At 40.6% G+C, this 20,962-nt stretch overlaps 1 protein-coding gene across 4 annotated transcripts in view; it reads right to left on the bottom strand.

Annotated features, from left to right (window-relative positions):
• Positions 1–20,962, bottom strand: part of PRKN (parkin RBR E3 ubiquitin protein ligase) — a 1,182,603-nt gene that overhangs the window by 27,850 nt on the left and 1,133,791 nt on the right. For all 4 annotated transcript variants that reach the window (XM_067560808.1, XM_067560804.1, XM_067560805.1 and 1 more), the window contains one exon: positions 9,070–9,156. In XM_067560808.1, coding sequence (XP_067416909.1) covers positions 9,070–9,156 — 87 coding nt within the window. The remainder of the gene's footprint in view (positions 1–9,069; positions 9,157–20,962) is intronic.

Here is a 20,962-nt window from a genome sequence, read left to right as displayed (position 1 = left end):
AGGGGAAGATGAAACAGGCAACACCGCATCATCTGGGGATGAGGCTGTTGGCTGGACCAGTAGGCAGATCCAACTCCTGAGGCAGTGTATCCAGACAGAGAAACTCTGGTAGCTCCACAGGAAGGTGTCTGGACTTGAGAATGGTCCGCAACCCCCAATGCCACATGAACAGGTCATCTTGCTTTTGACTTGGACAATGAGTGAGACCTCTGGGAACGAGGGGCTTCCCACTGAGTTCAAGGCAGCCACTGATATGGGTAAGGCATTTGTGGTGAGTAGGCACCAGGCCAGGGGCCTTCATCCCAGTCTCAAGTGCCTGCCAACCTTGGTAGCCATACTGGTCCACCGATGGCCTACCGACCCCCTCAGGTGAACTGGAGCAGGAGGATGAGGAGCCTGACTCTGAAGCAGAGGAGTCCTGGGACCTCGGATACATGGAAGGGGTGACTCCAGTGGGAGCCAACAGGCGATCCAACTCATCCATAGCCCAGAACAAGGTCGGATCAGCGCCCGTGATCCTTGTACTGTCTCTGGTACCATGTCCATACTAACCCAGGAAGGGGTGCTTCATGGGATGGTGCTGAGACTTCAGTGGCACACTCCAACTTAGAGGCCATCACAGGGGCAAGCCTTGCAAAGTCTTGGACCAGTGGCAAGGATGGAACCAAAAGGCAGAAAAGGTCCACTGCAGTCTGCTAAGTTGACACCACTGACGCTATTGGTACTGGCATTGTTCCTATCAGTACTGGACTCGACAGATGCACAGAGGCCAGAACCAGAGTGGACAGTACAAGGTGTCTGCCCTCCCTACCCTGTACGTACTGAGGGATACTGAGAGATGCGTGCACCAGAGTCGACACTGTGCTGGTCCACGTTCTTCTTAGGTGAGACAGAAGAATCACCCTGAACCTGGAGTGCTCCTGATAGGTCTTAAGCCACCTCTTCTTCGGTGCCGATGATGGAGAACAATTCCTGTGCATCTTCAGAGAGGCCCTTGCTTCAGAACAGGAGGCCACAGCACTTTTCGAGTCAGAGGGCGATCTGTGACTCGAGGAAGGCTTGGTACTGGGTCAGGCCTCATGGCCTGCTCAACCAGGTGCTGCTTAAGGTGAAGGTCCAGCGCCACCTGAGTCCTCTTCTTGAACGAGCTACAGATCAAACAGCACTCCTTATGGTGGACTTCACCAAGACAGAACAAGCACCATATGTTAGGAATCGCCACTCCATACAAAGGGCAATTCTTGAATCCCGGTGAGAGCATCGCTGGGGAGCATTACCACTATCACTGTACTAAGTGCTATAACTAACTAACTATGTACAATAAAATTTAAAAACTAGGCTAAGAGATAAATTGTGAGGTTGTGAAGCAACAACTGCACAGAGCTCCTGCTCCAGCCAAGAGGCGGGGAGAAGGAACTGAGGTGATTCGGTTTGACAGTATAGCCAGGGGAGGGGCTAAAGGCAGGAGGTGGAAGCGCTGCCCCTCTGTGGATACTGCTCTGGCTCCGGCACACGCCTATGTGGAATACACGTCAGGATCTACTTGAAGAAGAACTGATAGTTGGCTGAAGTGAAAAAGTTAAATTCAATCAGTCTAAATGAATTACCATAATCTAAAGGCTTTGTTTCCATGGGAAATTGACTGGCACAGCTATTGCAGAATCAGATATTCCAGAATACCTCTCCATGTGGACAATGTCCTGAAATAAAAGTGACTTTATTCAGGAATATTTACTCCAGTTTGTGAGCTGAATAATCATTCCAGAATAAAGTCACTTTATTTTGGAATGGAGTGTCTACATGAGAGATTTATTCAGAAATAGCTAAATTATACCATAATAGCTATTATGAAGTATGTATACAGGAATAGATTCACAGATTATAAAGTAAAAAAGGACTATTGTGATCATCTAATCTGACCTCCATTTAACATAAGTACAGCATTTTCCTGAATTAATTCTGGTTTGAACTAGAGTATATTTTTTTGAAAAAAATCTTGATTTAAAGTTTTCCAGTGATGAAGAATCTACCAGGAATCTTGGTAAATTGTTCCCATGGTTAATTACCCTCACTGTTAAATAGGTACTTTATTCCTAGTCTGAATTTGTCGAGATTCAATTTCCAGCCATTGTATTTTATTATTCCTTTGTCTGCTAGATTGAAGAATTCTCTATTATCAAATTTCTGTTCTCCATGTGGCTATCTATAGAGTGTGATCAAGTCACCCCAACCTTCTCTTTGTTAAACTAAACAGACTGATCTCCTGGAGGTTAGCACTAGAAGGTATGTTTTCTAATCCTTTGATCATTCTCATGGCTTGTTTCTGAACCCTCTCCAGTTTATGAACATCCTTCTTGAATTGTGGTCACCAGAACTGGACACAGTATTCCAGTAGTGGTTGCTCCAGTGCCAAATACAGAGGTAATACAACCTCCCTATTTCTACTAGAGATTCCCTTGTTTATACGTGTAAGGACTGCATTCGCCCTTTTGGCCACGGTGTCACCCTGGGAGCTCATGTTCAGCTGATAATCCACCACGACCCGAATCTTTTTCAGAGTCACTGCTTCCTAGGACAGAGTCCCCCATCCTGTAAGGAACAAAATATGTAGGCCATCCTAAGTGTATGACTTTACATTAAGTCTGCATTTATTTGCCTGTATCCAGCTTACCAAGCGTTCCAGATCACTCTCAGTGATACGTCTTCTTACTATCTACTCTTCCCCCCCAATCTCTGTGTCATCTGCAAACTTTATCAGAAATGATTTTATCTTTTTTCCCCGAGATCATGGATAAAAATATTAATTTTTAAAAAAATAGCATAGGGCCGAGAACCAACCCCTGAGACACCTTACTAGAAATAGTGGCTTGAAGATAATTTCATTGCATTTTGATACCTGTCAGTTTTTAATCGATTTACTATGTACCATGCTAATTTTGTATCTTCATCAAAATGTTGTCTGGTACCAAGTCAAATGCCTTACAAAAGTCTAAGTATATTACATTAACATTATTACATTAATTCAACCAAATTTGTACTCTTCTTCTACACCATTCTCTTCTATCCTTTTAGTATGTAAATTACAATCCTTTTGACTGTCGTATACTCAGGCTCATTGAGCCACATTCAGAAATGATATATAAGAGGACGGAAAGTGGGAGTCTGTGTCTGAGTTAGTATAACTAAGATACGTTAAAGGGGCTGGAACAAGGTGTGAATTACATCATCTTAGATTCCTTTACATTAAACTCAATGTGGATCAAAGAACATTGTACAGGATTATGAAAATTAGAGATAAAAAAAGATAAAGGAGATCATCAAGTCCATTGCCTGCATGAGCAAATATGCATAACAGTTCTCTGACGAGATACAGCAGATATTAAAATGACACTACTCTTAAGCCAATGTATATTCATAAAATTTAGGGATATCAAAGCTCTATAAAGTAATTTTGCCTTCCCCCCATATTGGAATTTTTGCATGCCTGCCTCTGGAAGAAGTATAATCTCCTGAAATTTGGCAAAATGGAAAATTTCAGGGATGTGGAACCATTCAAAATGAATTATATTTCATTAACTCTCCTGCTATTAAAAGATCTCTCATCTGGGACTCCCATGTATTTGATTGTTATCCTTTGCCCTACATCTGTCTTGTCCTCTGCACTTTTACTTCCACCTCTCATGCATTCTCCCTTAAATAAGAAAAATTACACAGTAGTGTCCTGGGCCTTGTGTGCAATGTGATTATCTGGCCACAAAAAAGGCCACACAATTTACTGCCTGTCCTCTCTTCCCAAACGCGACAGTGCCAACGCTGATTTGATAGTAATTTACAATTATCCCACAACACCCAGCACCAGGCAGTCTGAGGCTATGACCCGGCAAAGAGCTCCATGTGAGCAGATTCTTGTGCCCAGGCAGAGTTCCATGCATCATCAGGGCCCTACCTCCTGTGATGTGATGACAACTTGAAAAGTGACACTCGAGGGAAAAAAACCCCAAACCTGCCTCCCTCCCAACGCAATTAATCAATTAAAACAAAAGAAAAAGGAAGCCGAAGAGGCGTTGAAGAATCTGAAAAAATATTAATGAAGTTATGTGCAAAGTGGGGGGAAAATAAGCTCCTTGGAGCAGCGACTGTCTTTATATTAGTGTATTATACTGCACAGAGCATGCCATCGAAGCTTATCAAATAAATAACACAAATAATATAATAGTGTTGTGGGATAATACAAGAAAACATTCTCTCTTTTCCAGACCTGTCTACTTCTGTCCAAACTAAAGTCTCAGCATCTCTCTCTCACATCTCCCTGTGGAAGTCTAGCTATCAGCTCAAGATCAGTCTGGCTAAAACGTAACCCTTAATCTACCCGCATCTCTACGAGCTGACCCCATCAGCTCCTCTCTACATCAATGCAGACAACAACGCTTCTCTACACATCGGTTAGCTCCGTAACCTTAGAGTCATCTTCGACTCAGACTATTCTCTAGATCCTCACATCCACACTATGTCTAGCTCGCTCAGATTCTTTCTGCATAACATTTCTAAGATGCAGCTTCTCCTATCCATCCACACAGCTAGAACTCTCGTCCAGGTTCTCATTACCTCATGTCTTCATTACTGCAACGTCCTTTTCTCTGGCCTTGACAAATGCAATCTTGCCCTGCTCAGATCTATTCAAAACATTGCTGAAAAGATCATTCTCCTAGCCTGTAACTCTGACTGTGCCACCCCTCCTGCATCTTTCTACTGACTCCTCCTCCTTCCCTATCGCATCAAGCATAAGCTACTCGCCTTCACTTTCAAGGCCCTTCAGACTATCCTCACCCTAACCCTATTTAACAGCTCTAATTCACTATCAAGAGATTGACTCCTGTCTCTGATTGGCCCACAACGTCAGCCTTCATTGCACACCTGTTAAATTTTCAAACACCTTTGTACTTTCTCCCATGTTGCTTCTTACTCTTGGGAGGAGAACCTCAAAAGCATCTGCAAAACTAACTCATTATCTTTCTTTAAAACACTCCCTAAAACTCTCCCAGCGAGACCTACAAAAACCAAAACCTAACAATGGTTAAGCTGTTTGTGTGTTGAGACCACTGCCTATCACGCTGATCAATATTGTCTAATTGTTTCCTTGTATTCTCCCATCTGTTGTCTATGACTAGGGTTCCTAAGTGCTATGATGATGAAGATGATAATAATAATTGAAAGGATGTGTGTGGTGGTGGAGAGGACTAGTTCCTGTTTAGGCACAGGTGGTGGTGGGAAGATATTTGGACCAATATTATCATGGGGAGAGAATAATTTTCATGCAGACAATGGCCTACTAGAATGTGTGCTCCGCCACCTTCCCTGGAGGCAAGCACCTCATTTCCCCCTCATACAAGTACTGCTAAATATGCCATTTGGTGGTACATCACCTGAATACCAGTAGCTCACCATTGCCTGAGCCGCAGAGGCAGAGATCTATGATCTTCCCATTCAGGTAAAAGGATTCCAGACAGTGCTGCACTATCTAAGCTTAATCATCCCAAACAATAATGAGAAGGGTAGAGGAGGCCCAGACTTAAGGCTGCTCCCTGTTTTGGGTCTGACCCTATGAGGTACTTAACACCCGGTGGGAGATGCTGAGTGCCCTGGGATCCAATATATCCAGTGTAAGTTGAAGGCACTCAGCCCTTTTTAAGATCAGGCCTCCAAATGGCTACAGTCAGTGCATACTGTTACAAGAATTCTACTGCAAGCCGGATTTATTTTCATGGGGCACAATATCTATTTTAGGAATTTCTAGTACACCCCTCCCAACAGTTGCCAGGGGCAGTGTATTAGAAAATGCAACAAACAAACAAAAGTAGCACATTAAGGCCAATTTTTTCAAATATTGCCATAAGTATTGTGTGCCAGACTCAGGGCTGTCCCTAGGGGGATTCGGGGCTAAATCACACTGTGTGGGCCCACCTTAACATTTTTATACAGGTGAAACATGAACATCAGGGGTAGCTGCAGCCTGCATGGTAGCAGCTGCCCGCCTCCTGCCTGGTCCTGGCTTGAAGCTGGGCCCTGGCGGCAGCCACCCGCCTTCCCACCCTGTCACCGCTCCCAGACGGGAGGACTGTAGCCGCCTGCCTCCCACCCGGTCCTGGCACAAAGCTGGGACCCTGGTGGCAGTCGCCCATTTCCCGCTGGGTCTCAGCACGTAGCTGGGAGGCGGGCTGCAGCCAGGCCATGCCTAGGGGGTTGTGGGGTCAGGGACTTATCACACTGTGTGAGCTCCCCTTAACATTTTTATACAGGTGAAATCAGATTACAATGAACATCAAGGGCAGCTGCCACCTGCATGGCAGCAGCCACCTGCCTCCCACCTGGTCCCTGCATGGAACGCGGGGCCCCCCCAAAGCGTGGGGCTTGGGGCAGTCGCCCCAATTTTCTGTACCCTAGGGACGGCTCTGGCCAGACTTGATACACCTACTGCCTGATTTTCATATGTGAAGAGCACCCACAACTGTAGTTGAAGTAAATGGGAGCCAGGGGTTCTCAGTATCTCTGAAAAATCCGTCCCTAATAGGAGTTAGGCACTTAGGCACTTTTGACAAATCCCACTAGGTACCCATCTGCATCTGTAGGCAACTAAATACTTAAAAAAATCTAGCCCTAAATGAGTAGCATCAATTCAGATACTTCTCGGGGGGAAAGGGGAGGGCAAATTCCAGCCCTGTTTTGATCCCTGCTCATGACCCTTTCCCATTGCCCCCCAGAAGGGACCCCAAATATCCCTCAGGGAGGGAGTCTTCCATCTCTCTTACCCACATAGCACCTGAGCCAGTGCCGCCAGCAATCGAGTTGTTGGTAGACTCCCCTGTGCTCTGCCAACATAAAGGAACAGACTTCCCATGTATCAGGTCGCAACACCATTTGCCTTGGACACCCCTTCATCTGGATGGATGGGGGGCTGGGCCAGATTTTAGTGGCATTGGGACCCCATGCACCAGGTTACAATGCCATTCAGGCTATGTCTACATTAATGGCGGCAAAATCGCTGCCGTCAGATCGACTTATCTGGATCGACTGAGCGGTCAGTGAAGACCCACTCAGTTGATCCAGAAGCCAACATATTAAAACCACCTCCTCAAGTGGTGTAGCGCTGCATCAATGGGAACGTGGTTCCCATTGGTGCAGTGCAGTGAAGACGGCGCTCAGAAGAGAAGCACAGAAGTCGATGGGAGTTACGCAAGTTCTTTGCATACTTTGCGTAACTCCCGTTAACTGCCGCCAAATCGCCGAGGTAAGTGTAGACCAAGCCTCACTGAAATTTGTCCAGATACTACTCTGTTTGTATGGAGGGATGGCTGGGTCAAATTTCAGTGATGTTGTGACCATGTAGCTGGAGTGATGCTACAGACCACTTTGGCAGCAGCTGTACTGATTTAATATGGGACCAAGGCTTGAAAGTGGTTGAGTCTTGTCCTGTCCCTCCCCAGCTCCACAACCTATGGTACTCTGAGCAAGTGCAATACCTGGAGGAGGGGTGAGGGTGTTGGCTCCCCACCCCCAAATAGTGCCACTGGCCTAAATGTATTACACTGGGCACCTAGAAATTGAGATACCCTAAATTAACGGCCATTCTTTGCCTAAATTCAGCCTTGAAGGATAATGAGAGAGTACTATCTTCTCGTGTGACTGAAGCAATGACAGCCTTCACCTTTGTCCTTAGGGGAGAATTGAAAGCCAGCATGTGAGTTGATTGCTGCTCGCAGGACCATGGCAATAGCAGTCCAACACTGTTTCATCCTGGAACTACTACAAAGCCCCAAGTAAATGGGTATTCAAGCAGTACCAGCAATTTAGCAGAGCACTGAAGGAGCAGAAATTTGGTACTATAATTTTTTTTTCCTTGGGGATTAAAAAGTGTGTGTTGATGTAGATACTGCCAGCTTCTGATTTAAAAGTGACAGGTACCTGTTTCTCAGAGTGGACATCTTTTTTTCAATAAGTTAATATCAAAATAAATTCATTCAGAAAACACTGAACAAGTGTCATTAACATTCACTTTGAGCAAAAGAACAGCTCTGATAACATCCAAACTCATTTGATTATTCTCTTCACTGCAAACACTGTTTATCACACTGAACTTTGGTTTCACTGGTCTGTGTGTTCCTGGTAAACACACAGCATGTTTAACTCATGATAGCAAAATATTTTGAAAGGACATTTTGTCGTTTCAAGAATTCCAAACCTTTTGATGAATGAAGTGAAAAACTGGAACATTTCAGGTACCTGAAAAGAAGTTTCTGGGACACTGGGACATCATATGAGAAAACAGAATTACCTCAGTTTAACTGGTTCATATGTTTACTTTAGCAATTGAGATGTGTACATAGGCTGAAACTCCACTTTCTTTAGTGTGCTATAGCTTACACAAGCATTATTGGGTTGAAAGGCAGTGTGGTCTTGTAATCTGAGTTCTTCCCTACAACGATTCCTAATTTCCTCCATTTGCTCCACTCCCATCCTCTTCCGCATCTCATCTGCTCAAATAATCAATGAATTAGTTAACACTTACATTAAAGTGTCCTCACAAGGTTGAGAGTTAAAGCCTCAATGAGTTTAATGGTGGTAGGGCAGGGGAGTTCACACCTCTGAGAGACACTGTTTCAGGCTGTCTGCAGATACTGCACTTGTTATGTTCAGCAAAAAACTGATTCAACCCTGAACCACTTGATTTACTAACCGGTGAGCTGAATATAAGCTGATGGGCAAGCAAGACTTCACAGAAAGCATTTCAAAGGTGTTCATATCGAACAGACACAACCCAAAAGCCCATAAGGGAGACCATTTCTTTATCGACTGATAGCAGGACTCCTCATGTTTGACAGAACTCGATGGCTGTACGAATTAAAGAGTCTGAAACCCCTGGTGAAGCCAAGTCAGCAGTTCCAGTGACTAGAGCAATTCAATACAAACATGCTTGCTTTTACTTACAATTATAATTAGAACCAATTCTACAAGTGTTGCTTTAACTGAGCCAAAGGTAATTATAGGAATGCAATGAGTTATGGGGTTTCCTACCTTCTGGGCTATGGCTCCCTGCATACTGAGGTGAGTGCTGCATTCCCCATCATGGTATTCTTCTTTACATTCACGGCAGAACACAAACTGGGAAAAAACCAATCCACAAGTCAAAAACAAGTTAGGGATAAAGCCAGCAGTTTAGTCATAGAAGTAAGAAAATAAAATAAATATGATTATTCAAAATGAGCTTTTGCTGTGTGGCACATCATTGGATACTGATGGTTGTTTTTCTTTTACAGTGCAAATCTGTTTATATAAAAAGGATACAAGCTGAATTTAGGTGTGGTTTTTTTTATAGTGTTTACTATTGGAAGTAATCTATATGCACAGTAGTGAGTCAAACATATTCCCTTATGGAAAACTATTATAGTATTTAGCAGAAGGTATCTTTCTACAGGTCATTTGAACCACTGCATAGAACAGAAAAGTGTATCTTTTCATAAATTTCTATAGAATGGTTTAAAAAAACCAAAAAACAAACCACAACCCTATAGAAAGAAGATGATTCTCTATTCAGTTGTATAGGCTGTTAGGGGAATTTCTATAGAATCTTATTAAATTGTTTAGAATTGTAGTTGTTTCATCCCTGTTAAATTCTATAGGTCTTTTAATAAGAGATGAGCCACACCGAATGTCATTTATAGACTGGTAACACATTCAGCTGTAGTGTTGCTCGAGCTGTAACTGCTCTCTAAAATGGTTCATATGCATCAACCTTGTTCCATTTTTATTCTCTAAAATGAAGATATCTGTCTTGACATGTGTCAAAATCTTTGACCCATCAATTCCACATTAATTTCTATGTCCTTGTGAGCAAGAGGAAAAGTCAATAATGTAAAATGGGTCTCTCATGCTGTGCCGAAGCCATGCTGTCTTGACCCACCTTCAGACTCTGAAGGATCTCTCAGCAGTTAGCTATTCTGACTGGCATTATAAGCAAGACTGATAAAGCAGCCTTGATTTTTAGATACAGAGCTGCATTCAAATTTAATGAATAAGGATATCAGGAGAACCTGACACTGGGACATTTATCTGTCACAAATTCCATCTCCGCAATTCCATTTTGAACTCTTTTGAGCTTGTGTTGTCAATTCTATAGAAAATCACATTTTATTATCATGCTGAAAAAACTACATTTTTATGGAATGAGGCATTGTGAAAGAAAACAAGGACAACAGGACTGATTCTACTCTTCAGAAGTAACATGGGAGTCATCACGGAGCTCTGGGGACTGCAGAATGGCAGGAATGTTTTTGTTTTGTCCAGATCAAACAAAGTTATGGCCCCATCTTGTCTGTCAGTTCTCTTTGGTTACCTTGTGTTTTATTTGCAATTGTTTAGTTTTCCTTTAACCACCACTTACGTTAATTCAGTTATTAGTAAACTGTTTAATGATGGAGGTATCTTTGCCAGGCACATTGTGTGAGAGACTGCAGTATTGTTATCAATAAACATTTTGATGATGGTAGGACCCAAAGGCCCCAATCAGGATCTGGGCCCCAATGTGTTGGACACTGCACAAGCACACACAAATAGGCATTCCGGGGATCTTAGCAACTAAGACTCATTATCACTAGAAGCTAATGTTAAAGTCATGACCAGGCTTAATTGTACTTCCTACTGTATGAGTCTCTTTCTCCTTTTTATCTTACCTAGGCCTGGCCTCTATATTTCTTTGTCCCTATACACATCTCTCTGAAAAGGTTATGTGATTTTTATTGTCATACCCTCTGAGGGCTGCAGTTCCTTAGTCTCTCTCGTCTCACTCTAATTCAATTTTGTGGAAGTTTCACAAATCTTAAAAAGATGGAAATATTGCAAAAAGTCTCCTCCCTCCTTTGCAACAATATTTGGCTTACCTCATATTGCAGCTTATGTAATACTGATATGTATTATATTGATATGTATTGTAATACAACTATGTTTTATTACAATTCTGTTTGGTCCCTCCACGGTAATTTTATATGCTGAAAGTAACTCCCCAAATGATCTCATTTCACTGCTTTCAGTAGAAATGAGTCTGATCTTTTGGTGAGATAGGCATCTCTCTTCACATCTTATTAGATAATGGATGAGGTGTAAAATCAGTTATATCGCGGAAGAGCACCCTATTGATTGGTTTGTCAGAATAAATATGCCTTCCCTGACACAAGTGTATTAAGCACTCTGTCACAGCATAGCATGAGCAATAAAAAAGTGCACATCAGTTAAAACAAAAGAGTGATTAATAACATAGTTTCACTCATTTTAACTTTCAGATATGAAAAAAAGATTCAGAAATTAAATATGGCCAAAAAAAAAAAAAAAAAAAAAAAGCACCTCCAGTTAACCTGAATTTTATGGTTTCATTAATTATACTAATAGCAGTTATTTTGCCTCTGGAAAGAAAAAATTATTTAAATTGTTTAATTAGGATTTAGAACTTTTGCATAATTTTGTATTAAGAAGTGTTTAAAAATTATCATGTGGAATAACTGCTAATTGAAATCACACTTTCTCCTCTCTATTTGTTTAACAAAAAAAAAAAGCCCGTCAGTTTAATATGATAATAAGGACTGGTCAAGAAGCTACTATTTCTTAGTGTATTATTTGTGTCTTAGCATTTGCTGTTGGCACTCATATGAAAGATATAATCATGGAAAAGAAAAACAAAAAAAGGACAAATCCTAAAAGTCTCAAATCTATCCTTTAAGGTTCATGCTCAATGAAGACTAAGGAAGAATTTTCATTTTCAGAAGCAAGTGACAGTTTAGGCACACAAATCCCACTGAAAAACAAAGACTTTTGTGTGCCTAAATCTATTTAGTTGCTTCTGAAAATCTCCTATTCAGTCATAAAGAAGTAGGAGGTTGTGGCTGAAAGAAATATACATGAAGCTTCTCTAGATAATCAAGGATGGTCTTCAGCAAAAATCCTGGATTCAAACATCTTCAAAATAAAGAGGTGTTAAAAATCTGAACCTCGATCCAGACACAATTTTACAAAGAGTTCTTATCTTTATAATTTTTCAGACCAAAAGTGCACATCTAAACACCTACACACTGAGTCATGTTCAAAACCTGGATCTGAAATTTGCAGCTTGATCCCATTTCTAAAAGTAATGTTAGAAAAAAAAAAGATGCTGGGGGCAAATTTTGCTCTTAGTTATACTTGTGCAACTGGGTTCTGACAGGGATTGCCTAGGAATAACTGAGAACAGAACTTAGTCCAGTGTGTGTAAAAACATTCAAACTGTTCAGGTGAATCTACTTAGAAAAGTTTAGCTCTTATATATAGAGTGATGGATCTCTTAGGAATACAATTTTGCCACTTCTCCCAGACACACACAAGTCTCATCACCTCCCTTCTTGACTACTGCAGCCTCCCCCTCTCAGGTCTCCATAACACTGACATTGTCCCCCTCTGCCATTTACAAAACACAACTATTAAATTAATCGTTTTGCATGTCACTCTGACCACAGCATTCCCATTTTTGAACCCACTACAAATGGAAGACACCAACACAAACTAAAGCGCCAAGATGACGATCATGGTCAACAATTTCGCTCCTCAAGTACAATGGAACTTCCTGGGTAAAACTAATCTGTGCAAGAGATAGAGCTTTCTTGGGGGCTAGTCCAAAACTGTAGAATGATTTTCCACAGGAATTAAGGACAATCAAATCTCACTACTTTCCACTCCAAATGCAGAGCACACACAACCTCACTTTCTGTAACATAAACACAAAGTAGCACGCACATTAAAAAAAAAAAAGGCCTACTAAACTAAACTACACTGCACACACAATTCACTGTTAGGGAAAGGATGAGAGAGAGGAGAGAATGAACCACATGTGACAGATATTATGTTGCTTAATACCAGTACTTAATTTGTAATGAAAGAGGTAGCAATTAGGTGCCAGGCTCAAGCTATTTTTTTACTTTCATAACTGACACGGCAAGCCAAGAGGAGCTGGGGCTATGAACTGTCAAGTCTAGAGGTGCCAGGGGTCAGTCCTGGCAAGCTCTGGCACAAATTAATCACTGCTTAATACACTCATGGAACACACTCAGATACTGCAGTAATGAGAACAATACAAGAACCTATAGGGACCAGAATTGAAACTAATCAAGTATCATCTAATACAAAGAGGATCAAAGAGGGTCTTTGTTGAATTCCAAAGCAATTGGCTATCCAGCACACATTGATCAAATCAAATAAAAAGTTAAGGGATCATTCTAATATACTTATATAGGCCCCCATTACCATAATATCTGAGTGCCTCACAATACAGAATAATGTATTTATCCTTACAATACCCTGGCAAATTAGGGAAGTATTATCTATATTTTATGGGTAGGGACATGAGGCACAGAAAGACTCAGTGACTTTCACAAGGTAACACAGGAAGTCTGTGGTGGAGCAGGGAACTGAACAAGTCTCAGGCTAGTGTCCTAAGCACTGGACGATCCTTCCTCTTCAACCTTTTAAGATCATTGGCTATATAGTACATACACATTAGTGTGTGTATTTATTTATACATATATATTTTATTTATATATTGTAAAAATCTCTAAACCCCACTTGGACATAATGGTCTATGGACTGGCAACATTTCTTTCTTCTTTCTGAGTTCACAGTCAGGATGATCAATGAGTTTAAACCACAACAATTGGTTTTGTAAGGAAAAAAGAGTTTTCCAACACCTAATGTAAGTACAAATAGTTTCACAATTTTTTTTCAAGTCAATGAAAACTTGGTAGGTTTGGTTTTTTGTTTCTTTTGTGGCTGGGTGGAGAGCAAGGCTATTTAAAGATTTCCTACAGTTGTTAAACACATGAACACAATTATCTACTAGTGCGTTAGAGTCTAGGGATGCAATTTAGAGGTCTATTTTCACTGTCCATGCTGACTAAACAAACCACAAGTGTGTTGGAAAAGAGGCAGGAGTTCTAAATTCAATTTCTCTAATGTATAGTGCTTTTTGTCAGACAGGTAAGGATTTTTTAAAGTATAGTTTTTATCTGGAAAGTGGCCCCCTTTAAATAACGACACAAAGCAAGCACCAAATAGGCAAAAGTCTATTGGTTGTTTTTTGTTTTTGCTTCCTTATAAAATGAACAATTGGTCAAAAAATAGAGTTTTGTCTTGAAAATGTATCAACAACATAAAATAAGACACCAAGTTTTAACACAAAGTGAGTTTTTATAGTCAAGCAATAAACTGTGGACAAAAGGAGGGATTTACAATGAACACACAGAAAAGCCCTTGAAGCAAATAAGAGCTGCTAGGCAATATTGTCCTATACAAAACCACTACACATACTGTAGAGTGTAACCTAGGTATAGCACATTTCTGTTTAGTAAAATAAAACTAACAGTTTTTTTCCAGTGCATTGCAAAATGTATATTATAGTGTTGATTATAGAGAAACACATTTACAGTGAAGCTGTTCTGTAGGGGGAAAAAAAACAAAAAACAAAGCCCCCAAAAACTCCTCCATTATAAAGGATTCCATTACACATTACTTATACTTCAGAAACGTGCAGGAGTGAGAGCAGTCTGATTGCTTAATTAGAGTTCAATCTGAATAATCATGGGACAACCACCTCACAAGCTTGGAACTATGCACCTTATTACTTATTTCCACTCAAAGCTAATGTAACAGGGTGGCTGCTTATTAAACACCCCCCCCCTTTGTGGCCAGGGATCACTTTGCAGGCACCCTGCCGGTTAGCCTGTTAGGAAAGTGAGGGGAGCCCCGGCCCACCCTACACTATAGAGCTCCTCATTAGTGGCCATTAAAGGAACAGTGTCCTGGGTTCTCCGCCAACTTCTAATTTTCCTGGACCTCTTCCTCTTTTCCACCACCAGGCCCTTTTCTAGGCCTTTGTTCATTCCAACACCTAGAACAGGGTCTTCTAACTCCCTTTATTCTTAAAGGTCCAGTACACCCAGTTATAGTTAATTATATCTTTTTAAAAACAGAATGTCACACTCCATTGCTATGCTGCTGTTGTGAACCATATTTCTGGAGTGTTATGTTGACTTTGTCTTTGGCACCAAGTTATACCATGCACCAAAGTGTCAGGTTTGCAACCACCTGCCCTGTTTCGTGTCATTTCTTATGTGTACTGTGAGTAAACTCCTTCACACAATGCACCGACAACCTGTGAAACTCATTGCCAGGGCATGTTGTGAAGGCCAAAAGTATCAATGGGTTAAAAAAATAATTAGATATGTTCATGAAGGATAGGTCCCACCAGTGGTTACCCCAGACTCAGAGTGTCCCTAAACCACCAACTGCCAGAGGCACCTGGCACTGGCCACTGTCAGAGACAGGACACTGGGCTAGGTGGACCATTGGTATGACCCTGTATGGCCGTTCTTATGAGTGCCTTTAAAAACTGGTTAATGACAACCTGCTGTACCTATATTTATTGTAGTATTTGTGTCACTGTCCATTCTCAGCGTAGGGAACACTGTAAATACCCCAAGTTTTATCATAGCTGAAAGTAATCACAAGAATACTGCTGCTGGTAGAACAATTTTGGTTTTTTCCCTTAAAATACAGCATGCATACTTGCTACTCAAATATCAGCTAAAATTTAACTTTTGTGAAGAGTAAGACAATCTGTCAAAACAGTGTCAAAAATATAGTAGCACTCTCGGTGCTGCTCCTGCAATCTGAGGGCAATTTGCCATCAATATTATAAATGGCAATTTTCTATAAACATTAAAAGCTTTAAGTGTATGACAGCATCAAATGTCTTAGAGAGTTCTCTGCTATCCTATAAAATGTACAAGTGAAAGTCTCCCTCCTGAGTTATACACATTAAAATGTATGTATATTCCTCCTTAAGGTCTAGAGCATGGCATGTATACCACAGTTCTCTGCAGGGGGGACTTGGGAGCATTCGCATGAGGCAGATAATCTTTTTCAGAGCTTCTGCTTTTGCTGGGGGATGGATGCAATCTCAATGTGCACCTGATGCGCTAGCCTCTACTTGCTGGTCTCCATGTGTGGTCAAGTCATGCCTCCACATTCAATCCCCTTTCTCACTGGCTTTCTACCCAAGTGGTGGGGGCATGGAGAGGAGGAGCAGGAGTGAGCAATCCCTAAAATCAGAGGAAGACACAGGCTGCTACCGTGAGATGACCTTGGAAAGCTGCTGAAGGGATTGGGAGGGAGGAGGATGCCTCCTGCACAGTTCTCAACCCCTGCTCATATGTACAAGGAGCACAGTCTAGTCCTTAACTTACTGACTAGAGTCTGAGACCATATTAGCACATTCCAAAATAAAACATTTGCAGAACAATGTAAACTTTGTAATAATCAGAATACTAGATACATTGAGAATGTAAAGAACTTATTTTAAATTGTGTTTCTTTCCATTATGTATGGATCATACTAAATATGGAACCTTGTTATCATTGGACTGCATAGGCACCACAATACTTAAGGATTATATAACTATGACTTCAAACTTTCTAAATACCTAGGGCAAGATTTTCAAAAGTGGTTAGTGATTTTGGGAGTCCAACTATAACACTCCAAACAGGCCTGTTTTTTAGAAAGTGCTGAGCACCCACCCTAGAGTTTAATTAAAATACTCCTTAAAACAATTTAAAATAGGTAGTTAGGATAGGTGAGTATTTTTCCCTCTCTCTTCCTCCCATTCTCTCATGCTTCCTCTTTTCCCCTCCCTCTCCCTGATTAATACATGTATCCATGCATGAAAACACTTTGCTGATGGTGGTGGCAGTGTTGCATGGCTTGCTCTATGTGACTCAAATCAGTGTCATGCTGCTGTAGGCACCATTGGAGGGAACAGCTATTGTATAATGACTTGATCCTCCTCTTATTGAAGTCAATGGCAACTAAAGCCAATGGTGCAGGATGAGGCTCTAAGAGCACAGGCACAATCTATCTAGTATGCAATTTTATGCCTGGATGACTAGGGAAATGTAAGAGGATTCAGGTAAACTTCAAATTCCTGAAAATAATTTCCATAATAAATGGCATGATATATCTTTGGGAAAGATTTGAAGGAAAATTATTATCCCCTTCCTATCATTACTAGATTATTTTAGGCATTAAATATGAGCAATAAAGGGATTAGAAGGAAAACATGGTCAGTGAGAAATATTTTAATGGGAATCCAAAATGTACAGTGTGTCTACGTTTTGACATGCCTTAAAACTGTTGGAGAATATGCTGTGGATTTGATATATTTAGTTAAACCAGCATTCTGCTTCTTAGAATTGATGAACAAACCAACCTAAAGACATAGCTACTACTTAGGACCTACAGTGTGTTTGTTCCGACACAGAAAAGAATAAGCACAAGTTAAACTATGTGCCACAGACCTGACTGTTACACAGTTACAGTGGTATAAATCCAATTTAACCCCACCGAAGTGATGTTGAATTTACACTGGAAGAGCTGAGATGAGAATCTGCCTGGATGTCTCTAAAGCAGAGCTGCCATTATAAGTGATGCTGGTACATGAATAGGGATGTATGCATAACAAAACCACAGCTGAAGTTCTGTATAAAAGGAACACACAATTATGTAGTAAAAGAAAGTTTCTTAATAATCTAGGAAAGTATTTAAAAATGAAAATGTAAAAGCATATAGCGTCATAACTTTGAGATAAATTTCTTCTGTGGTAAATAGAGCAGTTTAACCTAACTCTATAGTATCAGGGATTGATTTTTGCAACTGAGGTATCACAAGCTGAGTGGCTATGAGTTGCATATCATGCCCTTTAATTTATCACTTCTCTCAAATTTAAAAACAAAGACAACTGTTGTTGAATGCATATAATTAGTAATAAGGGATGTCACCAGGGATGAATGTGGCTGTCTGTGTCTTCAGCTCTATCTCTAGCAGTTTCCTTGGTTCCATGGCTGTAAGGACTAAAATTTCAAATGGCTTCAATTAATACGCACATAAAATTGGTGTAACAGACCAATCCACCCCCTTCACATGCATGTTCACATTGGGCACCTGAGCACCCAGATGCACATTTACATGTAAATGGACCTGGAACTCTGATGGGCATATTAACATGGTTGTGTGAAAATATAGTTTGAAATATTCGGAATGAGATTTTCAAAGAAGCCTAAGGGAGTTAAATGCCCAATTCACAGTGAATTTCAACAAAAACTGAGCATCTAACTTCCCTGCACGCCTTTGAATCAAAACCTTTCTTACGTATAAGCCTTTAATCTGTGCTGCTCAGATTTCTGTTGTTATAACCCTTTAAAAGAAGTACATTTGTTGTTATTCTATTTGGTTGCCAGATTCAATCTTAACAATGAAAACAACATAAAAAACCTTTTCCAGAAGATGGCAGCAGTGACGCAGGAATCAACACAGAGAGAACTCTGCTAAGATTTTGCAACTGAATAAATTCTAAAAAAAATTATATTGAGCAGTCAGGACCCAGTCTAGGGTTACTAACAGCTGATACATGCAAAACTAGTCCTGACAAGACAGTCTCATAAAGAAGAAAAGGTATTCAGATGCACAGAAACATATAAAAAGGAGGAAAGGGTGCTCTTTAGTTCAAGGAGATTGCATCTTAAGATTCCTGAATATGGCAAGCTCAAACATCATAACACACCCCCCTCTTCTAAATCTCATCATCCAGCAATTAAAACAACATAAATAATACATTACAGAAAATTAGATACTGTGTTACTTTCTTAAGGGTTTTGCTTTGTTCACATTATCTCCTATGTGCTGGCCTGGGGACACCCAGGAATCCCCCAGATGGAGCTGCAACCTGCTGTGGAAGAAAGGGATGTCTGATCCTCCTGCCTCTCCATACTGCCGCCATGAACCTCACCAGAAAAACTGACAAAGAAAAAGGAGGAGGACGAGGAGGAGAGTAATCTAATTGGGGCAAGTAAACACATTAGATGGTTCTAACTAGAGGTGGTTCTGAACCAAAACACTAAATTCTGCACAATCCTCACTTTTGGGGATTTTGGAACGAGATCAGAACTTTGCACTAGCCCAGTCTTTACAATGAGCTGGTACAACCCTGGATCTGAATGTCCCCAAACTCCATGAAGGTATGGATCCATATCCAGCCTCGACAGATTCAGTTCATTTCTACTTCTGAAAGGATGATAAAGATAAATATGAGACAGACTAGATGAGTGAGGTAGTATATTTTATTGGACCAACTTCTGTTGGTGAGAGAGACAAGCTTTCGAGCTACACAGACCTCTTCTTCAGTTCTGGGAAGGATATTCAGCGTGTCACAGCTAAATAGAAGATGGAACAGACAGTTTGGCGTAAGTAGTTAGCACATACTCTAAGGGACCACTTCACCTTGAGTACCTTTTCCCAGACCTGTAGAAGAGCTTTGTGTATCTCGAAAGCTTGTCTCTCTTCCAAACAGAAGTTGGTCCAATAAAATATATTACCTCACCCACCTTGACTCTCTAATATCCTGGAACTGACACAGCTACAACAACACTGCATAAAGTCAAATATTTCCACATAGAGAGTGGGGAAATAAATCACTAGACATATAGGAAGTCTGCAGTAGTTTTTTGACATTACTAATAGGCTGGGCATCATATTAAGTCAACATTCCTTAAACTCTGTTGGAGAAAGTGTTTGGCCTAAAGCTGAAAACATCTAATATTATTTTTCAAGGAGGAAAAAGTAGCTATATTCTGCTTCCTGAATGAGCAGGGATTTGTTTTATTATGATTTTAAGAAGTGAAGGCCTGATCCAACATCTACTGTAGCCAGTAAAAGACTTTCCTTGATTTCAATAGGCTTTGGATCAGTCCCCAATTCTCTCTGATATCCTATGGCTCCTATTAGAAAAAAAATCTCCCATATTCTTGTTCCGCTCACTTCTACAGCAACTTGTATGGTTTTAAAATCGTTTTGTTCTAAGATCAGGTCACTTATTTTTAACCGTAGGCAGATTGTGCTAAATGTGTTCAAACAGTACATATTTAATCAATAACATGACCTTTCACCTGACCTTTACACTCATCTTGCAGTGGTTTGTTTTCCTGAAACATTATTTTAAAAGAAATAAGCCAATTTGTAAGAACAATTATCCATAAAGTTTGAGTTCATGTTATTAGCTGATTTACAAACAATGCAAATATTTTGGCTCTCCTCCAATCTCAACTTTGTCAATACAATTCAATGAAGCACCATGCTAATGACCACCACAATATACATTTTAGCAATGGTAAAACTATATTCAGAACTCAAATACATCAGGTATATAATCAACAAATATTGACAACAATCAACATATATTGACAGGTAGCCAGGTTTTCCCTCAATGCTAAGAAAATGCAGAAACTGCGTGTCTGTCAAAAATTAATTTGACAACTCAGCACTTTTCTTACTTCACTTTTAGATTTCTGACATTGTCTACAGATTAGCCAATCCAATATTGCATTACTGTATTGCCATTAATTAGCAAAACCATAAAGATAGGGTTTCTAGATTTTATTCATCAGGCTTTATTCCTGTTTTTACCAATTGAAGTCCTGATCCTCCATGGTGCTCAGTACCCTCAAGGTCCATCAATTCATAGATTTTAAGGACTATTAGTTCATCTAATTTGACATCCTGTATAACACAAGCCAAAGACTTCATTCCAGTTCCTCTTGCAGTAATTTGTGTTTGGCTATAGCATATCTTCCAGAAAGGCATCCAAGTATTGAATTCAAGAATTCAAGAGATGGAGAATCCACTACTGTGGATTTAACCACTGAAGTCAGTAGGCATAGAAGGTGCTTGGCTCCTCCATGGAATCAGGTTCTTGGCACCTATTCCTACAAATAAATGTGCTACTACAGATCCCAGGGCCCACAGAGAGTCACACTGATTTCAACAGGACTCTGAACTAGCATATATC

The sequence above is a fragment of the Emydura macquarii genome, unplaced genomic scaffold, assembly GCF_026122565.2.
Source record: "Emydura macquarii macquarii isolate MOO-44397 ecotype Brisbane River unplaced genomic scaffold, CSIRO-AGI_Emac_v2 contig_2308, whole genome shotgun sequence".
Lineage (NCBI taxonomy): Eukaryota > Metazoa > Chordata > Testudines > Chelidae > Emydura > Emydura macquarii.
This window is presented reverse-complemented; position numbering and strand designations above follow the sequence as displayed.